General features: G+C 46.2%; 1 protein-coding gene across 1 annotated transcript in view; it reads right to left on the bottom strand.

The window, feature by feature from the left end:
* The window catches only part of UCK2 (uridine-cytidine kinase 2), a 73,247-nt gene extending 71,519 nt beyond the window's left edge, over window positions 1–1,728 (bottom strand). Inside the window, exon 1 of the mRNA XM_007458085.1 lies at window positions 1,464–1,728. Coding sequence (XP_007458147.1) covers window positions 1,464–1,562 — 99 coding nt within the window. The 5' untranslated portion in view covers window positions 1,563–1,728. The remainder of the gene's footprint in view (window positions 1–1,463) is intronic.
* Window positions 1,729–11,509: the final 9,781 nt, after the last annotated feature.

The raw sequence follows: 11,509 nt of genomic DNA, 5'->3' as shown, positions 1-11,509 counted from the left end.
GTGCGGAGGGGGACTGAGAAAATTCTAATATAACAGGTACATTTCCTAAAACAGGTACATTTCCTAAAAAACATCCTGGTTTGGCTTTGACTTACTAGTAATAGTACCAATAAAAAACATGTAAAATTTTTAAAAATTAAAAAAGGCATTCAATCAGGGGCAAATTCAACATAAACTTCTGGGATATAAAGCAGGCAGATCCCAAGCCCTGGGAGCTACAGTCGAGATTAACTAATCAATAAAGAAGTTCCATAGCGCCAGCTGCCGTGCCTGGGCCCCGTGCGCCAAAGTAGTCCAGACCTGGAGGGAAAAATGTAAAACCAAAATGGAGGAGGGGCTACGGCAGAGTCGGCTCCGGAGCAAAAACCTCGTGGCTCGCTTCTCATGGCGCCAACCAGCCTTCCTGCTCCGCTCTCCCTGACCCTAGGAGGCATCATCCCACCTCGCCAAACCCAGCGCGCAGCACCTATTTCTCGCAGGCTCCCCTTGAGGAGCCCGGGCACCAAATGAACTTGTTAAACAGTAGGGTAAACAAGTAGCCACATCTTAAAGGCAGGCGAGCAAAGAAAAATATCTGAGCGGATTCTACCCTTCTCCACCTGCAGAAAAAGCCGCGGGCAAAGCTAGGAAAGCATATCCCTAGTCTCTCCTTGCCTTGCTGAAAAAACAAAGAAAGCAGGCTCCTAAAGGAGTCAGACACCCAGAGAACGACCTCCTTCCGAGGATGCAAGACGCGTACGGCCCCAGACATCTAAGAGCATGGGGCCAGCACAACTTTCTCATTGAAGCCGACCGCGTTTCCTCTTAAAACCCCCCAAGAAGGGAAGCCCCGACTATGATCATTTCACTGATGTCACCTCGCCGATATGGCTCTCGGGATTCTACCCGAAAACCTCTGCAGTCCCCGGCACCGGCGTCCAGCCCAAGTGGGGCTCCCCTTCCCCAGGACGCCGCCTCACGTTCTCGCAGCCCTCCCGGTCGGGCTACCCGGCTCGCTCCGCCCCGGCACCGGGGTTGCGTCGCCGGGCGAGCACATCAACGCCAGGCCGAGGGAAGACGGGTGTACCGGGGATTCGTAGAGGACCCCGCTTAAAGCCCTCTTCCCCACGACGGACTTGCAAAACAATAAGCATCCGATTTCTCTGCCCCTCCCCCATAGGACACCGGCCACGAATTACCGCCGCCGGGGAGCGTGCCAGCCCTGTGATCGGTGGCCGGAGTACCCCTGGAACCTCAGATGGCCCGAGTCCCCGGCCGCCCATCCCTTGCCGCGGCGCCCGGAGTCTGCGCGGGGAAGACTCTGCACTGGAGCGCGGCCAGCAGCGGAGGCGCGCGGGCCACGCGGTGGCTGCAGGAACTGACATGGCCCGCGGCCGCCGGCCACATGCGGCGCCGCCGGGCTCCGGCCGGGGTGGGGAGAGGTGGGGAAGAGAAGAGAGCGCGGCCCCGGGGTCCCGCCGTACCTTGCCGCTGGCCGTGCCCCCGCTAACGCCGATCAGGAAGGGCTCGCCGCCGTTGGGCTGCTGGTGGTTCTGCAGGGTCTGCTCGCTGTCCCCAGCCATGGCTCGCGCCGCCCCTCCTCCCGCTGCCTGTGCGAACGGACGCACGCTCCCCGCCCGCGCCGGGCTCCCTCCGCTTCCCGCAGCCTCCGCTGGGCGCTGCCCAGGTCGAGGCTGACGCGGCTCCCTCCGCACCGCTCGGATCCTGGTGCTAGAGCTGGCTTTCCCGGAGGAGCCGAGAGCCTTCCTCTGCCCGCTGCGGCCGCCCCGGTTTACATCCCAGGCAGAGGTCAGCGTGATGCTGCTGCTCCAATCCGGGCGGACAGCGCACTGCTATTCGCCGAGGCAGCGGCGGCGAGGCGTCTGCCCCAGCCTCCGCCCCTCCCGGGCCCCGCCGCCGCCTGGGGTCTCTGGGAAAGGTGTGAGCCCGACCCTTCTCCCAACCCGCCTGGTTAACCCTTTCCGCGACGACGACCTGCGGCGGGAGCAAGGGAAAAGAAAGGAGCCTTCTGCGTTTCAATTGGGTATGCTCCCACCTATTTCAAAAGGGATAAAAAGCTAAAAGGACAGATCAAATAATGGAGGAGATGCCTCAGGTTTGAGAAGCAAAATTAGAACAAGCTTGGAAGGTTAAGATGAAACAAAGAGTTAATGTCATTTACCCATCATCCAGACTAAAAACTTGTGTTCCGAAAATGAGATTTCTTTTTCCCCTCCCGTTTGCCAAAATAATGTGTCAGCCGCTGGCTTTAAATATTTCCTCTCTTGGAAACCCCCAAACACCATCCTCCTTAAACGGCGACTCTCTGGAGTCCTTCCTAGAGAAAGGTAATTTGAGGAGCTCATCTGAGGGAAGACCTCCCTCCTAATATCAACGCCCTTTCTAACCGTAGTTTGAAATCCCAAACACTGAGGTTCCTGTGGAGTTAGGGCTGTGGAAACGTTAAAATAATACTTAATGTCACGCTGACTTATTAATACCTTTAAGTGAACTGGTTTTTCAGAGATGGGGAATTAGGCACTTGGTTACAAAGGCAGTAGCTGCTGATGACTCAGAACAGCGCCACCTCTGGAGCCAGATTTCTGCATTGCCTTGCAGTTCCCTGAGCAAGTTAATCTCCCTCGCTCAATGTTCTCATCTGTTAAGTGGGAATAATAATGGCAGTTACATGCTAGGATTATTATATTAAATGAACTATTGTATTTAAAGTACTTAACGTAGTACGCTTCACAGGTACAAGACCCTATATAAATGATCTATGAGGAAAAGTCCCTAAAGGGCTGAAACTGGAAAGGGAAGCTTCGTTTGGGCACAGGGGAGAGAGGGAGGACTAGACTAGTCACAGCCGCTGCCCCTGTGAACCTGGGACTGGTATAAATGAGCTGATGGGGGCCCTACAGGCTAAAGGAGAAGTTAAGTCTATAGCATTCTCTTTCAAAACTTAGTGTTACCTAAAATTCAGAATTATTTTGAAAAAAAATTACTAAAGAAAATTGAGTATTAGAAAAAACAAATGTTCGCTTCACTTTTTAAATATTTCAGGTAACCATCCAAAACCAAACTCCACAGAAGCTCAGACAGGAAACTAAGCTGGGGAGAGCAGCTACCCGGTACCCAGAGGCAGGCATTTGGGAGAGGTTAGCTAGAAGGGTGCCTTATCAAATGCCTGTGGGGTGGGTGAGTTTTAGCTGATTCATGTGTCTGCTTCTCCTCCAAGTTTTTCTCCACTAAAAAGATAAGATCTTCAAGGACTTTTGCAGAGCTCTTCACAGCCCAAGACACGACTTTTGGAATTTGGAAGTTGATGGACTCATAGCTAAGGGGATATTAGGTAGCTGAGAGGAAGAAGAAGAGGATAAAACACTGCCATGTCCTCCATGAACTTTCCCCAAATCTCTGCTTTTTTTTTTTATCATTCCTATAACTTTTTTCTACAATATTTTATCATAAGAATTTTCAGACCTACAGTTGAAAGATTTTACAGTAAACACTGATATAGCCACCACCTAGAGTCTGCTGTTAACATTGTACTATACTTGTTTCATCACACTAGTTGTCTACCCATCCTCTATCACATTTTTATTATTTTTATTATAGTTTGTTTCCCTTTGTTACTCCAAACTGGTTTATACATTTCTTGCTTTGTCTGTCTAGTTTTTTTTTTAATCTTTTCTTTTTAAATTAATTTAATTAATTTATTTATTTTTGGCCGTGCCGCGTCTTTGTTGCTGAGCAGGGCCCACTCTTCGCTTCGGTGCGCGGGCTTCTCATTGTGGTGTCTTCTCTTGCTGCAGAGCACGGGCTCTAGGCACGAGGGCTTCAGTAGTTGTGGTTCGTGGGCTCTAGAGCGCAGGCTCTGTAGTTTTGGTGCACGGGCTTAGTTGCTCTGCGGCATGTGGGATCTTCCCCAACCAGGGCTCAAACCCATATCCCCTGCATTGGCAGGTGGATTCTTAGCCACTGTGCCACCAGGGAAGCCCCTGTTTGTCTGTTTTTAACTACTATATCCCTAGCACCTAAAACAATTTCTGAGGCATAGTAGGACCTTCATAAATATTTGTTGAATGAATGGACACCATATCTCATTTCTACATTCCCAAGGCCCACAGAGCAAGATAATTGGAAATAGGAAGCACTCAATACATGTTTGTTGAGTGAATGGTTGAATGAATGAATGAACAAATATGAAAGAGGTAAGAAAATACCAACAAGTAAACTTCACTTCCACCACTTTGGAAGGAAATGTGGTTTTCCCTAGATTGTATTTATGTGGTTACTATTATTTCTGAATGTTTTGTTTTCCTGGCATTCCAAGTAACTGTCTACCTCTAATCCTAGTACGTGCATCTATTAACTAGTTAAACTAACTCATCAACTGAGCTAACTCATTACACTTATCTGCACCCTGTTTAATAAAAATAATATTTGACATGAGTTAATATACATAAAAGTGCTCTGGGGACTTCCCTGGTGGCACAGTGGTTAAGAATCTGCCTGCCAATGCAGGGGACACAGGTTCCATCCCTGGTCCGGGAAGATCACACATGCCGCGGAGCAGCTAAACCTGTGCACCACAGCTACAGAGCCTGAGCTCTAAAGCCTGCAAGCCACAACTACTGAGCCCACGTGCCACAACTACTTTAAGCCCACGTGCCTAGAGCCCGTGCTCCGCAACAAGAGAAGCCACTGCACACCACAACGAAGAGTAGCCCCCGCTCACCACTAGAGAAAGCCCGCGCGCAGCAACGAAGACCCAACACAGCCAAAAATAAATAAATAACTTTAAAAAAAAAAAGTGCTCTGAAAAAGAACAAAAGCTATCTATATAAAGGCCTAATCCAGCTGCACTCTGCACTCCCTGTTTTCACTTTGCTGTTTTTTCTTTATTCTGTCTCTAGGGCAGGCTCACCTACACATAAGGAAGTTCCCCTCGTCCATTTAAATTATTAAGAGTATTCTCAGCACTGGTGACCTGAGCAAGGACTTTTGCATCTTTGCTCTCTAAAAAGCAAGGCAGGCTGTCTGTGCTATTCCCTGTGCTGTGTCATCCTCTCTTGGGAGCCTGGTCACCAAATCCCACAGCTAGGGATGTTCAAATCATGTTTGAGCCTCCTCTAGCAATTACACTGCAGATTCTGGATTAAGTAATTTCCAGATGCCCTCTTTCCCCTCCCACTAAGAAAAAAAAATCAAACATTTTCAATAAAATCCAAAGCTAGAACAGATTCAAGGGAACACATTTTCTCAGTATCTGTGAGAATTTTTTTTAATACAAATTCAGATTTCAGTCTGATCAAGCTCTGGCCTAGTTAACATTTGGAAATGAAGTCAGCATGAGTGTGCAACTATAGCTGTAGCCAAAGAAGGAGAAAAAACCTTGCTGTTGACAGTCCTCTATCTGCCTGCCTTCTCTCTTTAAAGCAGCTATAGTTCTGAACTAGACAAGCAACCTTACATTTTGCCTCCAGCTGACAAATGCTACCTCTAGGTGCTTCATGCACCATAGCTAACTCTCTAATTGCTTATCACATTTCCCAACCAGAAAAAAAATGTTCTCACACTTCAGTATGTCTTCTGCAGCATGTTAGTTCCCTGTTTTGCCTTTTCCAACTACCTCCTGCCTTTTGTCAATCAGCAATTGCTTTGACAGGTCATAAGTACTGTTCTGAAAAGGTGACCAGATGATATGAAAGCAACTTCAGCATCTGGCTCTGTGATCTTAATCAATCCTGTTCTCGAATACTGTTAAGCAGCAGGATATAGCACAGTCTCAGAAAGAGCAGCTTCAGTAGCCTCGGAAGGCAAATCCATGGGCCTCACCCCAGAGGTAATAAACCTGAAACTCTGTGGGAGGGGCCAAGCAATTTGTCTTTCGTAAACCCTCCACCTGACTCTAGTGCCCACCAAAGTTTGAGAACTACTGACTTAGTGGAACAAAGACAGTGTGAGCTCTAGTCAGAAAAGCAAGCTTTACATCCTTGCTTTGTTACTAACTTTTTAACCTTTGGCAAGTTACTTACTTTCTATAATCCTTGGTTTCCTCAACTGTTAAATGGTACCTGGCTCATAGGATGGTTGTGAAAATAATGAATCTATATCGGTATGCATATAGTGGTTGTTAAATATCATTTCTCTTTCCCTCCTATTTCTGTCACAGGTCCCTGATTATTGCAAGAGTCATACCATTTAGAGATTAGGAATTCCAAAGGTAAGGACTCCTAATCCCCAAGGACACTTTAAACTAAAAATGAAATATAATGTCCAGAATAGGTAACTACAAGTAGAGCTTGCCTACAGCTAGAGAAGTTGGGGGATAAATAGGGAGTGGCGACTAATGGGTCCAGGATATCTTTCTTAGGGTAATGGAAATGTTCTAAAATTAATTGTCATGATGGTTGCACAACTTTTGCCTAAGAACCATCATTGAATCATTAAGTTGGTGAATTGTATGATATGTAAATTATATCTCAAAGCAGTTTCAAAAATTAGGTCTCAACCTGCAGTCTAGGAGGGGTAAGAGATTTTTCAGAATTGGGAACAGAAATGGGAAAGGCACAGAAAAAAAGACTGAGAACTAAAAAGACAATGGTCAGAGGACTTTGTAACCTATAAAACAGTACCCAAATGCAAGTCGTTAATTTTGTTAAATTCAATATATTGATTTTTGCACATATGCTCTTCCCCTTCCTCAGAAAGATAATAGTCATACAAGGGCCCTTAAATTTTAGCTGGCCCAACTTCAGAAATCCCACATGCCCACAGAAGTCTTCCCAGACTTTGAAAACATTAACATATAGATTTTAGTTCTATAGGGATTTTCTGATTTTCTCTCCCTACCTTATAACAGGATTTTCTAGTGTGATTCTATGAAAATAAGACTTTAAATAAAATGAGGAGTTCAGTTGTCTTGCCCAGTCAGCTCCCAGCGTCACTATTTTGTTCACTCTCCTTGTTCTAAGCCACTTAGCTTCATTTTTGTTTGGTTGTTTTGTTTTTTGCGGTACGCGGGCCTCTCACCATTAGTGGCCTCTCCCGCTGCGGAGCGCAGGCTCCGGACGCGCAGGCTCAGCGGCCATGGCTCACGGACCCAGCCGCTCCGCGGCATGTGGGATCCTCCTGGACCGGGGCACGAACCCGCGTCCCCTGCATCAGCAGGCGGACTCCCAACCACTGTGCCGCCAGGGAAGCCCATTTGGCTTCATTTTGTTCCCAGGTCTTATCCCAGACCTGCATCTGACCCTTTGCTTCCTTTCCTATCACCAGATTACCACCCTGCCCATCCCACTTTTCTACAATGACTTCCTTCACCTTCCTCAATTAGCTACAAGGTCACTTTCTCTGTAATTAATCTACTTCTACTTCTACCCCTCCCCCCTTCCCCCTGGGGCTGATGCTCTGTCCATTACACCATAATGGATGCATCGTGGTTGGTGATGTACAGTGCTGGGGACTAGCGTGGCACAAGGGAGACCCCCTAGGGTGCAAAATGTAAGGAGGCTCTGACTGTTAGATGGTGGAAGTGCTAGCGTAGGGTGGAACTTAAAAGGAAGTCTTTACGTGTTTGCTCTAGACGCCTTCCTTGCCTCACCCCAGTCCCAGCCCTGGTAATTGTCAACAGGAGAAGCAGAGGACAGTACAGCTAATGGCATCAACCTCAGAGCAGTAGCTACATTTAGTCTGGTGGCTTGGCTTGTATTTAGACTGGTGGCCAAGGTTGGCAGGTTTGACTGTCCTCAGGGTGATGGACTGAGGTGCTAATTGGTGTTGGAGGCTAAATGAGATTGCAAATTTAGCAGGTTAGTTTTTTTTTTTTTTTTTTCCTTGCGTTATGCGGGCCTCTCACTGTTGTGGCCTCTCCCATTTGCGGAGCACAGGCTCCGGACGCGCAGGCCCAGCGGCCATGGCTCACGGGCCCAGCCACTCCGCGGCACGTGGGATCCCCCCGAAACGGGGCACGAACCCGCGTCTCCTGCATCGGCAGGCGGACTCCCAAGCACTGCGCCACCAGGGAAGCCCAGCAGGTTAGTTTTTGCTCAGAGTTCAAATGGTATGTTGCTGAAAAGTTACTTTGGTATCTCGAAGCAACCTCTCCCCCAGATCATTAGGAGAGAAAATTAGTTCAAATCTGCTTCATAATGAAATTACAGCTGTTTCTGGTGGCAAAGAGGCCTAAGGCTTTGAGTGATGGAACCTAGTGTTTCAGAAATATTTTTAGTCAGAGACTGAGAAAACTAAAAAAAGCAGGCGATTCCCCAGGAACACACACACATACACACACAAGTAGAATTTTGAGTACAATTTACTCAGGCCTGACATAGCCCCAGTTTTCATCCTGGTGGCCAGGGGAGGTGGTGGGGGTGAGGACAGCTTCTGAGGAGAGCACCTATTGCCAGCACAATGGAAGTGTTAATCTCTTTTTAAGGAATATAGGCCATCTCTGCAGAGCACAGAGGGCCCAGGGGCATGGTGGTTGCCAAGGCAATATCCTCAAAGGCACCCATCCAGATGTCCCCACCCATATTTTAGGATCCTAGGTTTTTATCACCAAGGCCCTGACATTTTCCTACCAGTCCTGCCTTGGCTGACCAGTGTAAACAACTATTGAGCTCTGAGCCTCTAACAACTAGGTCTTCAGCCTGCTGCTCAAATGTGCCTGCACTTCTACTGCAAAAGATCAGGACCTCTTTGTAAGCTACCAGAGGTTCTCTGACTCTCACACTTAACCATTAACTGCTTGCTAACAATAGCGTGTCACTACTTAGCAGCAACCAGCCAACTCCGGTCTTTGTAGGCACTGGTCCCCCATATTTTCTGAAACGCCTGAAACATTGCTCCTGCCACGGCTTTCTCCACCACCAGGACATTTTCACAGGCCACCACCAGTGAAACCTTTAGCAACTGAGGCACCATCTTGTGCCACATCCCATTCCCCAACCAGGACAGCATCTTCTTCCTCTGCTGGGCAGTAAGTGAGCCATTTCAAATCTCTGTCTGACCACCTGTTTTCTTGGACCACTCTTGGTACCAGTGGTGCTAATCTGGGTCCTCTAAAAAGCAGATGCCGGGCCTCCCTGGTGGCGCAGTGGTTGAGAGTCTGCCTGCCGATGCAGGGGACACGGGTTCGTGTCCCGGTCTGGGAAGATCCCACATGCCGCAGAGCCATGGCCCGTGAGCCATGCCGCTGAGCCTGCACGTCCGAAGCCTGTGTTCTGCAACGGGAGAGGCCACAACAGTGAGAGGCCCGCATACCGCTAAAAAAAAAAAAAAAAAAAAAAAGCAGATGCCAAGATGGGATTAAACACTTGAAGATTAGGGGTAATGACTGTCAGAGGAAAGAGGGGGTTGGAAAAACTTGGAAGAGACCCCAGACTGCAATACAGACCTGGCTCTGAGTGAAGGAGAGAGGTAAGGAAGATTGGGCAGAAGCACGCGAGACTACTGTGCAGACTAAGAAAGGTTCAGCCAAGCTGTTGGGAGTCCTCAAGTTAAAGTTAACAATCAGGAGAGCCTCATCTCTCCTAGGAATGGACCTGCCTTAGTATTCCAGTGACATGGAATATTCCAACTGGCTGGCAGTAGCCTATGGGAAGCACAGTCAGGGAGCAAATGCAGCACATTAGCTCAGGCTCTTGGTCAGTTCTGTTCCTTGTGGGTGGACTTCTTTGAGGCATTTCTCCTGGCCACCACATATGGAGAGTGAAATGTTGAAATCTCTAACTAAAATTGTTGAATTATCTATTTTTCCTTTCAGTTATATCACTTTTTGCTACATGTATGTTGGGGCTCTTTTGTTAAGTACATGTAAATTTATGAGTGGTTATATATATATAGATATAGATATATATAAAGGATATACATATCCTTTTCCATTATGAAATGTCCCTATTTATCTCTAGGAATATTCTATGCCCTAAAGCCTGTTTTGTCTGACATTAATAAGCCACTCCAGCTCTCTTATGATTACTGTTTGCATGGTATATCATTTTCCATCTTTTAGTTTTTAACTTCTTTGTGTCTGTGAATCTAAAGTGTGTGTCTTGTGAACAGTATATAGTTGGATCTTGCTTCTTTATATAGCCTGACAATCTGTAGTAGATCTAACAGTATAATATAATAAGTCTGCTAGTAACATCTTCTCTCAGTTTTTGCTTGTCTGGTAATATCTTTATTTCAGTTTCTTTTTCAAAGAATGGTTTTACTGGATATAGAATTCTTGGTTAAGAGGATGGTATTTTTTCCCCAGCCCCTTTTTTTTTTAAACATCTTTATTGGAGTATAATTGCTTTACAATGGTGTGTTAGTTTCTGCTTTATAACAAAGTGAATCAGCTATACATATACATATATCCCCATATCTCCTCCCTCTTGCATCTCCCTCCCTCCCACCCTCCCTATCCCACCCCTCCAGGTGGTCACAAAGTACCGAGCTGATCTCCCTGTGCTATGCGGCTGCTTCCCACTAGCTATCTATTTCACGTTTGATAGTGTACCTACGTCCATGCCACTCTCTCACTTCATCCCAGCTTACCCTTCCTCCTCTCTCACTTCATCCCAGCTTACCCTTCCTCCTCCCCGTGTCCTCAAGTCCGTTTTCTACATCTTCCCCAGCCCTTTTAATAAGTCATTCCACTGTCTTTCTGGCCTTCATTATTTCTAGTGAGAAGTTAGAAGTTAGTTGTTTTCCCCCTATATATGATGAGTCATTTTCTCTCGCTGCTTTCAAGGTTTTTCTCTTTGTCCCTGGCTTTCAGAAATTTGCCTCATATGTCTAGGTGTGGTTTTCTTTTAGTTTATCCTATTCAAATTTCATTGAGCTTTTGGATGTGTAAGTTAAAGTTTTTCATTAAATTTGGGAAGTTTTCAGCCATTATTTCTTGGAATATTTTTGCTACTCCTTTCTCTCTCCCCATTTTGGGACTCCCATTACATTTAAGTTGGAATGCTTGACTCCAGGTTTTCTAAGACCCTGTTTATTTTTCTTCAATCCTCTTTTTTCTCTGTTATTTGGAGTGGATAATTTCTATTAGTCTATCCTCAGATTCACTGATTATTTCTTCTGTCATCTCAAATCTGCTGCTGGGACCATCTAGTGAATTTTTAATTTGAGTTATTATACTTTTCAGATCTAGAATTTCCATTTGGTTCTTTTTTATACTGTTTCCTTATTGGGATTTGCTTTGTGTTGGTTCATTGTTAGTATTTCTATTTGAACATATTTATAATAGCTGCTTTGGAGTGTTTCCCTGCTAAAGCTAAAAGCTGGGTCCACTCATAGTTTCTTCTAACTGCTTTTTTCTCTGTATATGGGTAGAACTTTTCTGGGTTTTTTTGCATATCTAGTAGTTTTTTATTTAAAAAATGGACATTTTAGATAATATATTGTAGCTACTCTGAGTTCCATTTTCTATTTTTGAGGGTTGTTGGATTTTTTGTTTTTTTTGTTTAATAACATGCCTAGATTTAAACTGCAGAATCTGTCTCCCTGATGTGCAGCCACTGATGTCTCTGCT

The sequence above is a fragment of the Lipotes vexillifer genome, unplaced genomic scaffold (assembly GCF_000442215.2).
Source record: "Lipotes vexillifer unplaced genomic scaffold, Lipotes_vexillifer_v1.1 scaffold189, whole genome shotgun sequence".
NCBI classification, from domain to species: Eukaryota; Metazoa; Chordata; class Mammalia; order Artiodactyla; family Lipotidae; genus Lipotes; species Lipotes vexillifer.
This window is presented reverse-complemented; position numbering and strand designations above follow the sequence as displayed.